This window comes from Heterodontus francisci, chromosome 3 (assembly GCF_036365525.1).
Source record: "Heterodontus francisci isolate sHetFra1 chromosome 3, sHetFra1.hap1, whole genome shotgun sequence".
NCBI classification, from domain to species: domain Eukaryota; kingdom Metazoa; phylum Chordata; class Chondrichthyes; order Heterodontiformes; family Heterodontidae; genus Heterodontus; species Heterodontus francisci.
Genome location: NC_090373.1, coordinates 40,577,434 through 40,596,724, shown reverse-complemented (window position 1 = coordinate 40,596,724; position 19,291 = coordinate 40,577,434). Strand labels below are relative to the sequence as shown.

The following is a 19,291-nucleotide window of genomic DNA, read 5'->3' as shown; positions in this document are numbered from 1 at the left end:
CAACCCGCTCGCAGGAAGTGAGTTGGCAATTTAAATATTTTAATGACACTGGCAGCCTCTGACTTAACCTGTTTTTCAGGTTTAACTGTGGCCGGCCAGGTTTCTCAGGCCGCGGGAAACCCGGCAGCTGAAGAGAGGCGAGGACAGCTTCTGGGAGAAGGTAAGTGACTTTATAGAACTCCTTGTGGACCAGGAGAATCAGGAGTGATTCCCTCGGCTCCCCAAGTTCCCTCCCATCAGACACCCCCACATAGAAAGACCCCAGGGTCAGGGATCAGACCCCCCCCCCCCCCACCGGGTTATGGACCACACCTACCTGGTCCTGTGGCCTGCTCAAAAGTGCTCCCTGCCTGACTGGAAAGCAAGTCTGTCAAGCAGGCTAACTTCTGGGCAGGGAACCTGTCCATGCCAAAAGGTGTACTCTGCAGTAAATGTTCACAATATGTGTAGAAACCCTTACTTCCAGATTTCCCATCCAAAACTTTGGCCCACCCCCACCCACATAACCCGCCCCTATTAATATTTAAGCAGTGTTTTCTGACAAGTTATGAGGATTCTTAACCCTTCCTGATTAATGGGCAGGAACCTCATTAATAAATACAATTTGGGGTCTCGACATACATGACATGCATAACCTTTCATCCATTCCTGAGTGGGGTGTCATTCATGACCACCGAACAAATAAAGCAGTCAGGAGGCCACTGAAGGTGAGTTAAAAAGGAGGAACATGAATACATTTTACCGATATCAGTAGATATTTGTTAGATAAGGTATCAAAGGATATGGAGCAAAGGCTGGTAAATGTACAGATCAGCAATGATCTAATTGAATAGAGGAACAGGCTTGAGGTTGTTGGTGCCCTACTCCGGCGCAGATGTTCCTAATATTGCCTAATGACAGATAGAGGATTCAAAGCCGCGCTTTGAATCAGTCATCGCACTGACTAGAGGACAGTTCCAGTCACAATTGTAAGCAGCAATTTTAACATCATGCACGCTCCTTCCAAACGCTGTCTCCAAATACTCTAACTCTGTCAGTTTATGCTGCATTTCTACAGTGGTCCAGATGCAGGGTCCCTGCTAAGTCTTGAATTGTTACATTTGAGATGGTTCATGGTGATTCATTTTAAACTCTCGTTTGTTTCACAGTTGTTAGTTTTTTAATCTAAGAAAACCAGAAAAATAAGTGACATTTGGAATTCCAGTGGACCAACTATATCATCAATTCTCAACAGTCACTCTCCTCCATTCACAGAGGCAACAGCCCTTCTCCCATTTCATGCACTTCATATCCTCAAACAGCCCCCACCCCACACAAATTCACAGCAACATGATATGGGGTTATTTTAACTCTCAAAAATGGGTGGGGGTTTTGATCGGGTGGGAAGTTAAAATGTCTAACTCCAAACCAACTCAACCCATCTCGAATCCACCCACTTCTGTTTTTAACAGATGGTGGGCAGGCAACCAATTCAATCTCAGGAGGTGGGTTAGACACTGAAAGCTTTTAAGGAGGCTGGGTTCCTCAATTTTAACAAACTTTCTGTTTTTAATTCAAATTGGTTGGGTTTCCATGGACTTGGGAAACCTGGCAGGTAAAGGAGGCGAGAAGGGCTGTGTCCTTAAATTAATTGCCTTTCTAGCACTGCTTGTGGGCCAAGATGAGCAGGAGCTTTCTCTTCAGGCCCAATAAGCTGACCAGTGTGACTCCCTATTGCCACAATCTCCAGAATCCTGATCTCCCCTATGCCACATGATCACCAAGCATTCCACACAGCCGTGTCTTTCCAACCAATACCACCCTCCCCCCCCACAACTTCCATGATCTCAGACCCTCCTCACTGATATCTCTCCCTCAAATTGACCTATACCAAACTGCAACTTACATCTCACCCCTCATCAATCGTGCTGTAACCTCCCGTATTCTTTACCCTCTACCACTAGACCTACCTACTCCTCGTCTGTATCCTTCTGCTGCAGAATTTCCCATCTTACAGGCAGCCAAGAAATGGGGAGAAAAAAATTGAAACACGCCCAGGGAAATCTGTACTTTCAGCTTTCCTGCCCATAACTCTTCTTCCCCATTCCAGACACATACCTCAGTAAACATCAGAGCCTGTGCCTCTAGACCCAGCTCAGAGACACTGGGCTGAATATTCCCTGCCCCATGTGGCAAGCCGGAGGCAGGGAGATGGGGATAGTGGGGAGTCATGTCAGAACTACTCCCTGGTTCATTCCTGCTGGCTAGGATCTTTCCCGGGGCTGGCAGGGAATAAGATCGTCTGTCCATTGCGAGGAGGTGGGCAGCCAATTACCTTTGTTGAGGCCCCAGTTAGGAACAATTTTGTGGCCTGGTCAGCATTTTGCCAACGGCAGAGTCGTCCCTCACCTTAAGCAGAGGCTGCCAGCTCAATGGAGGCAGCCTCCACGCAGAAGACCATGGGGCCATCGGAGCTGCACGCTCCATGCCCTGAGGATGGGGCCGCAAGCAGGAAAGGCCGCACACACGGCCCAAACAATTCCTCCAGAGGGATTTCCCCTCCACCCCCAGGTGTCTACCAGCTTAACCCTCATAATTTTTGTTTTGCATGCATGTCTCCGAGATCCCTCCATATTGAGACGCTGTCAAGGTTCCCAACCTGCCTCAGTAGTGCTCACCTTTCCTTGTAGGGCTGCCAAGGCTCCAGAGTTGTGGGCCCTCGATTGGTCCTGTAGCAATAGGAGTCAGCCATTGTCCTTAATAGGACGGCCAGTGCGGAGGTGACCAATTATGAGGCTGCCTCCTGGAAGTTTGCATTACCGGTCTGGCTGCTGGCAACTGCAGGCTCAGGACTCCCATTTGATCCCGACATAAGGATCCCGAAGCCACAGAAAAATCCAACCCACTGTAATTTCTCCAACCACATGCAGTCATAGTGTTGCTTCAATAGAAAACCACCTGCTGGGTATTTCCAGCATTTTATGTTTTTACTAGAGTTTCTTCCTTCCTCCAATCCTTCCAGTTATCTGAGCACTCTTCTTGCTTTCCCTCCTCAATTCAAACTGCCAGCCTTCTACCAACCAACATCAAGTTGGGATTCGTCCCTTCCCCCAGGTCAAGCTGCCATTCTTCTTCCTCTCTCCCACCCAGATGTTCCTCTCTCTCTTGTCCCATTGATGCTGGCTTTCTCCTTGTCTCAAATCATACAGCAGTTCAACACTGCTGAATGGTATGGACAGGAATGCTTGACCCCACAAGAATTTCCCTTAACAGTGTGTAGAGGCATTTCAGTAGCGTAGAGCACCAGCACAGGAGCTAGGAGCTAGGTGCAGCATTGAAGGAAAGAGCTGCATTGTCTTTTGTCCATCTACAAGGACATTCGGCTACTGATGACTTGGCAATGATTATTTTGTGTGCCTTAAAGGTTTTGCACATATATCAATGGAGAAATCTATAATGAAAATTTAGTTTGTAATGTTAATGTTAACTCAGTTGAACAGCAGTGGCATGAGTAATAGTTTATGCTTATGTAAGAGTTACACAATGAAAGCTGCATCGATGTTCAATCAGATAAGCTTCTATATTAAAAAGGTGAGATCATAAGATCGATCATTTCCCTGGAGTCGTTTATGCCCATTATATTATATGCTGTAATAACAAGTGTATAATTTGTTATTTTATTGTATCTTCTTTTGCTGTGTTCTACTTTCTTCCCATGCTGAAGGCATTGTCCGATGTGGGCTATCATTCCAAAATTGCCTGCTGTTTTTCACTTAAGTAAGAATTTGTACCATGTGGGTCTTGACAATGAAAGTCAGCAGGTTGTTTGATTGTAGGCGGATAGTCCTTTACCCAAAGTTCACACCACATGTGCTTTTCAGCACATCACTGTATAGCAATTTGGAGCTATCCAGTGAGCTGTGCCAGAAAGTGCTGGCTGATTTGCCCTACAGCAATGTATAATCCCTTCCATCATACTGGCTGAGATGAGTAATTCACAATAGATCAGAGATCAAGCCAAGGTCCTTTGTGAACTGCATGGTTTAGTGCTACACCAAGCATTAATCCACCAGAAACAGAAAAAAAAGTGTAAAATATATCTACATTGATAATTTAACACTTGAAATTGAGAAACCTCCCCATATCATTGTCAGATAAAACATGCTGTCACCTCGTTTACATAATGCCCCTCAATCACTATTCTGTTTCATTAATGCTTAGGTTGGCAGTCTTCTACTTCCCCAAAGTTCATTTTTTTGGTGAGAGTAAATATTTTGATTGTCAATGTAAAGCAGGGTTATCCAATTCATTAGCCATGAACCGCATGTGAATTATTATGAATCCAGATGTGGTGAATTGTAACTCTGATTAGAAAATAAAACTGAGTAAAACACAAGGCTGGATTTTATGGGCCTTCCTGAGGCAGGACCAGAGATGGACAATCACGACAGGTGACGGGGGATGGAGGGCCCATTGCCAAGCGATCTTACCGGGGGCGGAATCGGCTGACGATGGCCTGCCCAGAATCCAATAGAGGCCCTTATGTGGCCTATTAAAAGCCAATTAAGGGCCTCTTCCCACCACCGTTGGGATCTTGGCAGCGGCGGGGGTTGGGACGGGAGGGCATCCGTCATGCAGGGATGGTGCCTTGTAAAAGGAGGCACCCTCCCTGCGAGCATGGTTGGTGGGTGGGAGGGCGGGATGTCCTGTCTTCGTAGGCAATCTGTGGCTCATGAAGGAACCCCACCATGAATCACTTCACCACTCCCCCCCCGGCCCCGGAACCCCCTTCCCTGGGACCCCCCTTCCCCTGGACTGCACGACCAGCCCCCACCGCCCCCAACCTTCTGGACTGGCCCTGACAATCTCACCTCACCTGTCTGTGGTGCAGGGTTCCAGCACTGGGCCTGGGTCCAAGGCCTCTGCAATACCGGCAGTGGCCACCACTCTTAGTGGTGCTGCCGATATGGCTGAACTGCCGGCAATCTGATTGGCTAGCAGCTCTTTGAGGTGGGATCCCTGTCTTTAAAGGGACACGGATCCCGGCTTGTGAAACATAGATATGAAAACACCGGAGGATCACTCCGGCGGGGGTGGGGCGGTGGGGGCAGGAAAAGGCTGAGGCGGGGTTCTCCCACGCCTTTTTACCCAGCACCGGGAGCACCACCTCCTACACAAAATCCAGCTCACATTGTCAAGATGTATTCTTACAGTGTATGCATATGTACTTTCAACTTTTTGTGTGTTTGTTGATAAAAGGTAAGGCAAAAAGCAGATTGTGAAAGAGTATTTTGATCATTGTGAGTGATTTACTTCATTGGTTACAGAATTGTGATAGGTCTTTGTTAAGTAAATATATGCAGATGAAATATATTTACTTTATTGTGTGAGTCTACATTGGGCTTATGTATTAAATTAGTGGATCCGGTTAAAACAGTGCTGCCATAGTAACACCTGTGAATAGTTTCTAATGGACAATACTGTTATAAAGAATCAAGAAAATACAAACCATCATCCTCATGTATCTGAGAGTTTCAGTGACACTGAGGAAAAAGCTCGCTTGAATTCTCTGAGCATGTATGAAGCTGAGAAGCCATCAATAAAAGACAGACAGGAACTGATAAAAAATAGATGGTAACATGGATACTTGGTTCTATTTACAGCACTTCCCTCATGAAAACGGCCCAAAGTTAGTATTTAAAGAAATGACACAAAGTGAAGTTTAGCTTCTGGCAGGAGGGTAATATTAGTGATATTGGTCACCCATTACACATGCTGCTCAGTTTTTCTTCGCATTGACATCAATGGTAAAGAAAATCAGACAAGGTGTACAATGGGCAGTGGATCCAATGTTAGCTGTTTTAGTCCAATGCCAAAAATTTAAATTATCCCTAAGGAGTTTGGTCACAGCAGTAACAATACAACTGAATCCTCAGATTTGGAGAGAATGATGGGCATTGTTAAATTAAACGACAATTTTTTTAGAAAAGCTTACCCTGAAGGAAATGTTATTTATCCTGTTTCTTTTGCTTTTTCAAAATTCCTTTCATCCAGATTTTCTACTTTTTGCCAGGTGTAGTGCTTGGTTAGTCCTCTGGAGGCAGTGTTGTTGCTGCCACAGGCAACCATTCACTTCCTGCTGAAGGTGGACTGAGACATCACGGCAAGTTCAATGGCCAAAAATGAAAGTCAATTCTTGTGTTGCTGCTCCCACTGTTTGAAGCTCTCCTGCAGTATAAAGCAAATAACAAATGCTTCTACTTGAAAGTATATCTGTGTGCTTAAGTACAAGATGGCAAGTTCATGTATTCAGATCGGAAATACTGAATTTTGAGGCGAACCTGAGGGGCTGGATTTTTCAGCCCCAACACGGGCGGGAACAGAGGCAGGTGGTGCAGAATTTCACATTGCTGGCCGGCATGTTGGTTCTCCAGTTCCACCCCACCCCTGGGCCATTGTTCAGTTGGCCTCCAGGTCCCCGCAGTTGGTGGAGAACAGTACAGCTGCCGGGAGGCTGCTGCCAGGGGACCAGCGCTCAAGGCAGGCTTAGATGCTCTTCCTGCCTGGGCTCCCCCCTCCACAGTGTGGCCCGACTGCTTGATCTGCTTTTTATTTTGAATCTCAAAAAGTTGGGCGAGAACGTGCCTCCATTTTGGGCGCCCTCTCTCGCACTTACTTCCCCATTGGCCTCCAGCTTTGAGAGCCCACCTGCCGCCTGTAATTGAACGCTGAGCCGGCCTTCTGGCCATTAATTGGTCAGTTCAGGGAAAATCACAGGTGAGTGACTGTTCCCCACAAAGTGCGGGCTTTTGACCATTTGAGTCTGACAGCGGGGTCAGAACCCGGCAGGGAAAATCCTGCCTGAGATCCCTGAATTTTCATAGTTCTGCCGATTTAGAATCCAACCTTTGAGCGGAGGAAGATTGAAGCATGTGATTTTGTGGTGTGACTTACAGCTGATCACAAGATGAAGTATTCTGCTGTCTCATTTTTTTCTCACCATCCTATTCTGCAGTCTGCCAGCCCAACTTCCAGTTGATGCTGTGAATTTCAAGCCTGGTTTTTGCCTACTGCTGTAATCTTGTTGCCTGATACTGTGGATTCCAGCCCTGTGATTAAGGACAAATTTATAATCTAAATCAAGAGCTGCCTCCCAGCAGCTGCACTGTTCCCCACCACCTGCGGGGACCTGGAGGCCAACTGAACAATGGCCCAGGGGTGGGGTGGGGTGGAGCGATGTGAAATTCTGCTCCGCCTGCCTCTGTTCCCGCCCGTGTTGGGGCTGAAAAATCCAGCCCCTCAGGTTCGCCTCAAAATTCAGTATTTCCGATCTGAATACATGAACTTGCCATCTTGTACTTCAGCACACAGATATACTTTCTAGTAGAAGCATTTGTTATTTGCTTTAGACTGCAGGAGAGCTTCAAACAGTGGGAGCAGCAACACAAGAACTGACTTTCATTTTTGGCCATTGAACTTGCCGTGATGTCTCAGTCCACCTTCAGCAGGAGGAGAATGGTCGCATGTGGCAGCAACAACACTGCCTCCAGAGGACTAACCAAGCACTACACCTTGTGTTGGCTCTCTGCTGGAGGAAATAGCGCTGCCACGTTCACTGTAGAGTGGCTACTTCTGAAATTGAGGCTGCCATCTGTGGCTGGCTTGCAAGTCAACCGTTTACCCTCAAATAAATATCAGGGACATCTAGAAGTCATTCAGAATTTATTATATAAATAAATTATAGGAAGGCCTTAGACTAGCAGAATATGAGAACAATGCTATTAAACTGTTTATGTCCATTGCACTCACAACGCTAAATCAAATCTGATTAAAATGAAAATGGTGGGATGACTGTGTAAAGCCACTATTCCAAATTCAATTGCTCCTGAAAAGACTTTTTGCCAGTGCAATCATATATACATACTGTTTATTTTATGTTTGTTTGGGTACAAGGAGATAAATTTGATGTGCACGGTGTATAAAATAGAATTTGTTTCACAGCCCAGTGCACTTTCAAAATGGTGAATTAGGAGAATATTGATTAAAGCATCATGGACATGAGGGTTCCATAGCTGTGATACAAACATTGAGATGAATTGCCTATTTGGCAGGTATTCTTATTATCTTTTATGCATCAGTAAGTAAACAGGCCATGCATGCGATGTTGAAATATCACTAGTAACGTTGTTATCAACAGGCTAAATTAACTCAGTAAGCATCCCATGTGAATTCTGCTTTGCAGAAAGGATTCAGTACTTTTTTTTTGGGGGGGGGGGGGAGGTGGTGAAGGGGTTGACAATCCCCTGCAATTCAGCTACATTTACTGAATTAAACTTGATGTCCGTGTACTATCATTATAGCTGATACAATCAGTGCTTTTATTTGTATGGAGAGTATTTTTGGGGCAACCGATATTGTGACTCTAAAAGAGCAGATCAGATTGAGGAATTCCATTCTCAATGGCTGCCCCTTAAAAAAAGCACGAAAATGTGATTGTCAGAGTCTGCTGTAGAAGTAATTAAATTGATATAAACACAGATTCATGCAGAGATAGATACACGTGTACATACACATGTGGGCAGATGCTAGAAGTAAGAGTTGGTAAGATTACAAGGGAGCAAAAATACCCTTAGTCCAATCATGTTCAGTAGATCACAAAGGAAATTAATCTCACGGACTCAGGCTTCATGGATTCAGCAGGGTATTAGACTCACATGCACACATGGACTGCACTAGTGGACTGGAGAAATGGATGTTGTGGACTCATATACTCATTGAATATCAAAGGAAAGGAAAATTTTGGAGCTTAGCCCTTCCTAGATCAGGAAAGAAGCAGATGCAGATAGTTTGTAGGGCCGTAAGGGAAATATCTTGGATAGACAATCTTTGCTAAATTGCAGTAGAAATAGATGCTTCAGATGCAAGGTCATTAATAAATCACAAGGGAAATTAACCATTAGAATCACCTGGCCAACAGAAATAATAAATGCAAAGAAAAAAGAAACTACAAATAAAAATCACTGATCATTGCTATCTTCTAACTGCTGATACCAGGTGCACAGAAAGAAACAGTTAGTGCATAAAGCTGTTACAGTGCTTAATGTCAATGTTTCAGTGTAATGCTCAGAATGACTGAAGCAGCAATGACCCATTACACAATAACTACCCATTATTAATGGAGGGAAATAAACTGAACGAAAGTCAAAGGGGCATAAATCCACATTGGAAAAGACAATCAGGCTGAGTGCAAAACTGACTGCCGTTAGCCAATTTTGCACACCTATCCAAGATGAATTTATAGGGAAACTTTGGATTGATTGACATCGAGTTGAGTTGAGCATCCATACTCATGCGCAATAATAAAATAAAGGAAGAATATTTCCTTTAATACTCAGCAGTAAACTTAGTTTATAAAGGTTTACTTAGAATGGTGCAACAAATAATAAAGAAAGGAAATATTCCTCTGCAGTGTAGTTCAGTATAGCTATTGTGGCATCTGTTTGAAATGTTTATAACTGAGCATGAGAGCAATATACTCCATGAGTGAATTATGACAATTATGGAACAGGCTACTAGGTACTAGCAGTGGAGGGCTGCATCTCATCTGAGATGGAATTCAGAGTTTCACACGTAGGGTGCTGGTAGTAGTGCCAGTGGCTGCTTTACATCCATTAAGCAAGGCAGAAAGGGCCTCGGTTTAATGTGTCAACCAAAAGAACCTACCTCTGACAGTGTAGCAATCCACTGGGGGTGTCAGCCTTGATAATGTACTCAAATTTCTGGAGTGGGGCTTAAATCGACAACTTTCTGACTAAGAGGCAGGAGTGCTGCCTACTGAGCGACAGATGGTATAGATGCATTGTCGATAGTATAGATGTATTCTAGATAGTGTAGATGCATTTAAGGGGAAGCAAGATAAGCAATCAGGGAGAAGGGAATTGAGGGTTATGCTGATGGAATTAGATGAGGAAGGATGGGAGGAGGCTCAATTGGAGTATAAATGCCTGCATGGACTGATTGGGCTGAATAGCCTGATTGTGTGTTGAATGTTCTATGTAATTCTATGCAGATCTATTGACCTGTGCATGCTGCTACCTCCTAACACTAGAGAGACATTGATGGTGGTTATCAATGCTGGTTTGATTAAATTTCATTGTTCAAAGAGCAAAGCAAATTAAGGTGGAGCTATAATTCAAATATTGGGGATCTCCAGTTAAGAATTAAGAAGTTAAGAGTAACACTGAAAGTAAGGCAGTAAAGGGATTTAGTTAACTTTAGAATTAAATCAAACTTCTAAATAATTTATTTCTTTTTACTCTTCATAATTCTTTCCAAAATTTTCCAGCCCTCTGCAGACGAAATATTTGTGAAGCTGTGCGAATGTGAGATGTAAGGGGTCATTTACCTCTGGTAGAGATGAACCTCATCCCCACAGCACATAATGGAAAAGTGTCAATTTGCTGTGCACAGTTTTCCAGTCGGCAGTGCAGGCGAGCAAGCTCCCCCATCCCTCTGTGTTCATGGAAAAATGACCCCCCGCAACGATAGAGCCATTGTGTCTTTCCATCTGTCTATCAGATCCAGTGGATTGTTTTAATATTCTTATGTCCTGATAGTTTATGGTTTAATGGGATTTGATATATTCTGTTCAATTGCAGTGATGAACTGTACAGATCCTGGGTTTGTGGAAAATGCCGTTCGCCTAGGGCAACAGAATTACCTGCAAAGCTTCAAGTTTGGAAGCAGTGTGGTGTACCAGTGTAAATGGAGCTTCTATCTCCTTGGCTCAGCCGTGCTTACCTGTCAAGCAAATGGTCTGTGGGACCGATCTCTACCAAATTGCTTACGTAAGTAACACCTGATTCTATGAATGTATCCCTTCCCTTTGTTCACTTTTAAACTTTGAAGTACATTTGGTTTTAAATTGTCACATCTCAAGTGGTACATGAAGCTATAGCTCCAACACACAGAGTGCTAGTAAATTATTCTCCCAACACTCGACTCTGCCAGGGCTGGCTGCACTCAGGAAAATAGTGCCTCCATAAGGTCTAACAGGCAGGTCTTAACTAACCAACAAGGTAAACTGCACAAATATACTTACCTGAATATGCAAACTCCCAATCACCACTGTTGCTTCTTTCCTCCACCACCCAATCACTTTTTCTTGGTACTCCTCTTCCTCACTTACATGGAGGCTGCTGCAATTCCAGCCGTGGCCCAACCTTCCATTGTACTTTACCACTGAACTGCCAATTCCCCTCCGCAGCTCACCAGGTCATTGGAAATGAGGCCCAAGGCCTAATATCAGGGGCATTTCTGGCCTCACCAATCAGGTACAGGGACCGGTAAAAGGGGTGAAAGGAGACCTTGCTCAATTCGGGAAGAAAAAGTGGGAGAGAGAGAGACAACCAGTTGCATGTAGGTAGCGGGGTGAAGTGAGACAGAAGTCCTGTGCTGGGATCTCTATGTAGCTGGAAATGAAAGAGATGCTTGCTTGCTCAATCAATGAGCATCCAAATGGGACATCACCAGTTATTTTGCAAAGATGTTGAAAAGTAAAGAAATGTTTTTTTAAATTAAATTATTATGATAATTTTGTATTCAGAGTAAATTGACTTTTCAGTTGTTTTGTGGGGGTGGTGGGGGAGGGGTGGAACCATGAATTTCCAATTCTTTTGAGTAATTTTTTGCTTCTTCCTGTGAATAGCTGGGGTAACAAGATAATTATCCTGGTGACTTTTCCCCTCTTGTCAATCTCTTGAAATATCGTCACAAAGATCTGTGATCAGCAGAAGGCTGGTTTATCATAAACCCAGCTGCAGCTCATTTCTTTGTAGTTTAATCCAATAACCAGCTACAGGTTGAATACTGCAAAGCAAGCTTGAGCAAGCCTCTGTGTTTTAAGCATTACCTCTGTGTTGGACATCTCCAACAATTTAACAGTGGAAGCTTCTCTAATCTAGTTAGCCTCTGATTTCTAGTGGATATACCCAGAGAGACCCAGCTACACGTTACACTGTGCAGAGATGGAACTTACTTTGATTTCAAGTTGTAATATTTCACATCCATCATTGTGAATTTGCAAGAATGAAGTGCTCCATTCAGTACCCTGATGTCTCCGTTGGTATATGCACTGCCCATTCAGCAACTCAGCTACCTGAACCAGAAAGGCCCCACTTTCAATCCCCTGTTTGGGCTGAGTGTCCTGCATGCAGCCAGGCTAGCAGTATGGATGCTATGACTTGAATGCCCCTAGGTTAAGGCAGTGTTAAATTAACTGGATTAGCGCCCGTGAGTGGATGTTGGGCTACCTGTGATCGAACAACCTCACAGCTCTTGCAGAAGGAGGTTTTTTAGGCCTCCTGCCCGTTGAACATGGGGCCGTGGAGCCCGAAATTAATAGGGAAGAACTGCTGCAGTCGCTGTCACTAAGGCCATTGCATTTTCCCCAGCGTCCTTGAAACAGGAGGCCCGGCAGCCACCAGAAGCAAACACACAACTAATTTGGGATTTAAATTGGTGTCCCATGATGTCAATAAGACCCCAATACCATTTTAGGACTCTGCCCAGTATCATTGGCATGATCAGCCGAAGAGGAACCCAAAGTTAAGTGCTTACCTTTTTTTGTGGGGCAGGAGTGCTTGTCCTGTCTCCAAAGGAATAACCTAGACCACTGCCATACTGGGTCCCACTCCTGGACTTAACTATTTGCAGGGCTGGAGGCCCATTGGGAACCTGATATAGTGGTAATCTGGAGCCAATGGGTTGCCCCGCGGCACTAGTTTCCCTCACTTGGCGCACCAGCCCTATGTTAGTGTGGCCTGGCTCTCAATATGGAGTGACCAGGCCTCCTATCAGCAATATCAGGCAGCCGATTGGAGAATCAAAAACCACACAAAGCGAAAATTCACATGTAAAGAATGGCTATTTGAGAGGGCAGCCAGTACCGGTGGAGCTGTATCGCAGTCGGCATGTTGAGGAGACAGAAGAAAACTGGGGAAAAAAGACAAATTTCAGTGTGGCAAAGCAACCTGGAACAGGGACCTGCAGCAACAGGTCTCGTGACTCTTTGGGTTTGTGGGTCAAGTGCTCTGTGGTTGGAGCTTTGTGCTGCATACAGATTTTAAAAACTAATTATTATAATAGAAAAAATAACATTTTGCACTATCAGCTAAATAACCTGGCCCTCAACAAAAGAATAAGTATAATGAGGTTCTTGCCATTTTAAACCTTTGTGGAATAATAGGATTTTTGCAAAATTTAAATATATTTTCAAACAATAATGAGATTCAAATAGCTTTGAATGTATTACAGTGTATAGGAGCCCTAATTGCTGATGATAGATGTACAATCAAAGACACCAGATTGTATAAAGAACAATACCCTGGTTAAAATGCACTGTGTGACTGTTGTGTATCATTCTGTGAAGTCAGCAATGGTACTGCAATTGTTAGCCCTTTAGGCACAATGGGCACGTTCACTCATCAAGATGCCACGGGTGGCAGGATGGTCCGTGGTTTGACTCTTACATATTTTGGTTTAGTTGGTTTCATCTGGGGCAATAGTAGGGAACTGATCCAATCTTCAACTTGTCCAATCTGCCACATCTAACCCACCATCTTCAAACAGGCCCATCTCCCAAAATCTTTACCAGGCCCATTTCCCATAGTGTTTCACATATGTTTCTACCTTTCTGCAATGTATCTTCATCTTAGTTAAAAGTAGAAACAAGAACAGTATCAGTGCTTTAACATAATGATTTATGGGCCAGGATTTAACTCTGGGCGGACGGGAGCCGGCCACCGACTGAAAAGTTGGTGGAGAACCCGCTTCTCCCTCGCCTGGGGATCCAACCTGTATTTTGCGGGTCATCGGACTTTGATTGGTGTGAGGTGGGACTTCCATCTGCTTGAGGTAGGATGTCCTGCCTAATAAAGCTGCCGGCCAATCTGCGAGCCAGCAGCTAACTGTCCCAGCAGCACCACCAGGAGCGGTGGCCACTGCTGGGATTACAGCCCTGCTTGAAACAGAAGATCTCAGGGACTCTGAATGCAGGTAAGTTTTGGTTACCTCGCTGGGGGTGATCAGGCGGGCCCCATCAAGGCAAGGGTGGTTGATTGGGGGGAAGGGGGGGAGTGTTGGGGGTGGTTGGGCATTGGGGATGGCCCTCTGTCGGGCACAGGGTGCCTGATCATGAGGCCCTCCCCCCCCCCCGCAAGGACATCAGAGAACCGCCTGCTTTTAACAGGCGGCTTTCTTCGGGCCTGGCCGCCCAACTAGCCATGGGTAAAATCCTGTTAAGTGGCCACTTAAGGGACTTGATTGGCCTGGGGCGGGCGGGTGAGCGGTCTGCCGCTGCCCTGTGTAGAGTGGTGGCAGAGGCGGCAGTGGGTCAGGAAGGGCTCCCGGAGCATCCCACTCCATTTTATGCCACCTTCCCGCTCTTTGGCGGGGCGTAAAATTCAGCCCATTATGTTAAAAGCAGGTAAGGAAATGGGTGCCACATCTGAACAAATTTGTCTATTGAGAACATGTGCCACAGAGACAATGAAGGGTCTGTCTCTTTGGATAAAGCAAGAAAAAATATTCTAATAGTCCTTCATTAGGCAGTCTCAGGGTATAATTGGCACTCTGTACGTTTGCCCATGTTACTGTGCATCTTGAAGAGCATGTGGAGATTATGATTGATTATTATTCATTATTTGCCTCCCTGCCCTCCTTAATTTGGTTATTTTGAAATCAACAAACATCATTAAAGTTATGATCACCAATTTGTTGATTTCAGCCAGGCACTTAATAACTCTGCTCAATTATAATGTTTATAGCAGCTTTCCTGATGAATCACAATCATGAATTATGATTAAATTCTCATCATTTAAGGAAGGTAGCTGCTCATGTTCAGCCTCATTACAGTAAACGTACTGCAGCAATGGTAACTTCAAAGAAGCAGAGCTTGCTTGAGCTGTTATTGAAGCCACAAAGGATCTGCCAAAAAAGATCCTTTATTGGTTAAATGGGGTGTTGGGGTCTTAAGATGACAACTAACAGCAGAACTAATGATGAAATGTTGACCCACAGAAATTATATCTAACCTTTCATTATGAAAGCAGGATTATAAAAATTGAGACCCACAAGATCACTGCACCTTAAGTGTCTTGTTTTTCTTGACTCTCATCAGTTCAGCTGCTATGTTTATCAGTAAACCAACCTCTGTTCCAAATGTTCTGAAACACAAAATCCATTGCAAGTTATTCCTCTATTGAAATATCCTCCATTCAGTTAATATGAGATTCTTCAAGTAATTCATTTGCATGTTCAACTTACAGCAGAACAGAATGCATTGGCTTTGAAAAACTACAAAAGTTGTGTAGGTCACCAATCATTGGTGATGCACAATGCAGAGTAAAGATATTTCAATAGATTGAAGATTAATAAATTGAGATACTATATTTTGCATTAGTACCAAATAGCTTCTCTCATTTTTGCACTGACAAGTATTGCAAAACGTCTTCTTTGGCCTCCTTGAGTCGAGAGACAATGGGTAAGTGCCTGGAGGTGGTCAATGGTTTGTGAAGCAGCGCCTGGAGTGGCTATAAAGGCCAATTCTAGAGTGACAGACTCTTCCACAGGTGCTGCAGATAAAATTGGTTGTCGGGGCTGTTATACAGTTGGCTCTCCCCTTGCGCTTCTGTCTTTTTTCCTGCCAACTGCTAAGTCTCTGCGACTCGCCACTCTTAAGTCCCGCCTTTATGGCTATACACCAGCTCTGGCGATCACTGGCAACTGACTCCCATGACTTGTGATCAATGTCACAGGACTTCATGTTGCATTTGCAGACGTCTTTAAAGCGGAGACATGGATGGCCGGTGGGTCTGATACCAGTGGCGAGCTCACTGTACAATGTGACCTTGAGGATCCTGCCATCTTCCATGCGGCTCACATGGTTAAGCCATCTCAAGCACTCCTTGCTCAGTAGGGTGTGTATGCTGGGGATGTTGGCTGCCTCGAGGACTTCTGCGTTGGAGATACAGTTCTGCCACCTGATGCCAAGGATTCTATGGAGGCAGCGAAGATGGAATGAAGTGAGACGTCGCTCTTGGCAGTTATACGTTGTCCAGGCCTCACTGCCATCGAGCAAGGTACTGAGGACACAGGCTTGATACACTTGGACTTTTGTGTTCCATGTCAGTGCGCCATTTTCTCACACTCTCTTGACCAGTCTGGACATAGCAGCGGATGCCTTTCCCACGCGCTTGTTGATTTCTGCATCGAGAGACAGGTTACTGGTGATAGTTGAGCCTAGGTAGGTGAACTGTTGAACCACTTCCAGAGCGTGGTCGCCGATATTGATGGATGGAGCATTTCTGACATCCTGTCCCATGATGTTCATTTTCTTGAGGCTGATGGTTAGGCCAAATTCGTTGCAGGCAGCCACAGTCCTTCCAACGAGTCTCTGCAGATACTCTTCTGTGTGGGATGTTAATGCAGCATCGTCAGCAAAGATAAGTTCCCTGATGAGGACTTTCCGTACTTTGGTCTTCGCTCTTAGACGGGCAAGGTTGAACAACCTTGTTCAACCCATCCCCCTCCCCCCGCACCCCTCCCCCTCTCACCTCCTCCCCCTGGCGTCCACCGCACCCCCTTACCCCCTACACCCTGTCCCCCCTTCCCTCTCCCTCCATGAAATCACACAGCTTACTTGTTAGCTCCTATCCATGAGCAGGGGCCCTAACAACCCCACTGCCTTTTGGGCATCTCGGGAGAGACCAAGGCTAAGGGAGTAAACCCTAACAGAAAATCCGGAGCGGAACCCCGAAGGCGGTCATGTGACACCTTTGGCATGTTTCCAGCAGTTTTTCCAGCCATACCGGTGCCAAACATCATGCTCTGCACTCCTTTGGACCCCACCAAGAAGGCCAAGAGGTGGGTTTTTACACTTGGGCAACTCACAACCTCCATATATCCGCCGAGGCATGCACCATGGTCACTCCATAGTTGCCTCAGCAACGAAAACAACACGGAAGGCAGCAGTTACGGGTTATAAATCCAGCTCAATTGACGTAGAGATTGGGCGCCACGGGTTGCCTTTGGCGGTGGGAGAGGTCATTGCATCTCACTGGACAGTTACCGCCTGCCTCAAACCGGGCAGCCCCCGGTCAGTAAGGTTCAGTCCACCTGCTTCAATGGGTGCTTGGAGCTCAGGGTCATTGCCCGACAGGTGGACTGTAACACCGCACCAAACAGCACGACAAAAAAAGAAAAGAAGGTACCAGCCCTTCATTTTGCAAGCTGCAACATCAGAACTATGTGTCCTGGCCTGTTGGAAGACCTTACACAAACTAATGACTGAAGAAACTGGAGTATTCAAATTTAATTCTGAGGGGTAATGCTGCGAACTGTTACGATGTTTTGCTATGAGCAGGGCGGGAGGAATGCACTGTTAATTCAGTCCCACTTCTCCACAGGTCACAACCTATCAATAAACTTTCCCACTTACCGAAACAGCCAATTAGATACTATATTTGTCCCCAGAATAAAGCACACCAACCAGGTTTCTTTAATAAACAACAAAATTATCCGTTTATTATAAACCAAGTCTTAACCATTAGTAAAGTAAATATACAACCAATAATGAAGTAAATATACACGTGAATTGAGATATTAAAGCCCTGTATCTTTATTCTAGCCCTCACGCACTTGCATATGCACATACATCCAAACACCGGTTAACCGGGGAAAAAAAGAGATTTTTGTTTACAGCTGTTACAAAGAAATAGAAGGAATAAAAAAAAACTTATACTGTATATAGAAGTCCTTTGTTTTGGTGAAACCAAAACAGTTCCCAGGTTCAGTCCCATGATAATCATAAATTCTGTCTTGTCACAACGGGGAGGTGGTGGCGTAGTGGTACTGTCACTGGACTAGTAACCCAGAGACCCAGGATATTACTCTGGGGACATGGGTTCAAACCCCACCATAGCAGAAGGTGGAATTTGAATTCAATTAATAAATCTGGAATTAAAAAGCTAGTCTAATGATGGCCATGAAACCATTGTCGATTGTTGTAAAAACCCATCTGGTTCAATAATGTCCTTTAGGGAAGGAAATCTGCCGTCCTTACCTGGTCTGGCCTACCTGTGACTCCAGACCCACAGCGATGTGGTTGACTCTTACATGCCCTCTGAAATGGCCTAGCAAGCCACTAAATTGTATCTAACTGTTACGAAGTCAATAAAAACAGCACTATGGGTGTACTTACCCCACATGGACTGCAGCGCTTCAAGAAGGCAGCTCACCATCACCTTCTCAAGGGCAATTAGGGATGGACAATAAATGCTGGCCTGGCCAGCGATGCCCACATCCCATGAATGAATAAAAAAAAAACTCAGAAATAGCTCTCAAGTCAAATCCCCAGTGGTGTTTACTTGAAATCACATATTTTCCAGCAAAAACTTGTTTGCAGTTCACCTTTTGTTGAACTTCCTTTAAAAAAAAACACCCAAAGGCCGGTCTCTTCACTTTTAAGATATAGATCCCAAGTTTTAACAAAAATATATGGACAGTTTGGCTTCTTTAAAATCCTGCACCAAATTCATTTAATAAGCAGGGTAATTAAGATAATCCTTGAAGTTAGTTAATTGTTTATCAAAAGGAGCTGATTGTCATTTGTGTATGAAAATATATTGTTAGCTTGCCAATTGTACTGAATTGCGAGTTATCTCTTATTTAATCCGGGGTCCGAGTACCTTGTTTCTGGTTCATTTTCATCTTGTGTAGTCAATCAAGCAGCTAATTGAGATTTATGCCATATATTATCACCCTTTTCCCTCTAATCTACCTGCTTTGAAAGGCTGCCCTTGTATTTTAATCTCTGCTTATTGATTTGCCTCTTATTCTCTCCTGCCCTTTTCAACCTTGATGGTGTCCTGTAAATGAGGCTTGGTGTTTCACCTGGGTTTCTGAAAATATTTTTTAAAATTTTTTTTTGACTTTCTGCATTTGATTACATTTTTTACTAATACTGCAAAAATATACAATTAAATTTCTTCTATCACTGCTCAGAATTCTTGTTCTCTTGAATTCTGTATTCACCTTATGCAAATGTTAGTTCAGAAAGAAACATTTATGAACTCCAGATATTTTTCTCTCCTGGCTTGCTGCTTGACGTCTCATTCAAGAGGCAAGTCAAGAAAATACATTTTTTAAAAATCATTGTGTACTTATTAATATTCTATTCTGTGAGTGATTTGAAACATATAGAGCTTGTATGCCTGTAGGTTTCTAGTTGTTCCTTGGAATTCAGTGATGTAAA

The 19,291-nt window shown here is 44.4% G+C and overlaps 1 protein-coding gene across 3 annotated transcripts in view; it reads left to right on the top strand.

The window, feature by feature from the left end:
• LOC137355859 (CUB and sushi domain-containing protein 1-like) overlaps window positions 1-19,291 on the top strand; it is a 1,186,508-nt gene that overhangs the window by 1,041,322 nt on the left and 125,895 nt on the right. For 2 of the 3 annotated variants that reach the window (XM_068021474.1, XM_068021456.1), the window contains exons 50-51: window positions 80-160; window positions 10,638-10,826. In XM_068021474.1, coding sequence (XP_067877575.1) covers window positions 80-160; window positions 10,638-10,826 — 270 coding nt within the window. The remainder of the gene's footprint in view (window positions 1-79; window positions 161-10,637; window positions 10,827-19,291) is intronic. The other variant, XM_068021465.1, reaches the window with a different exon arrangement.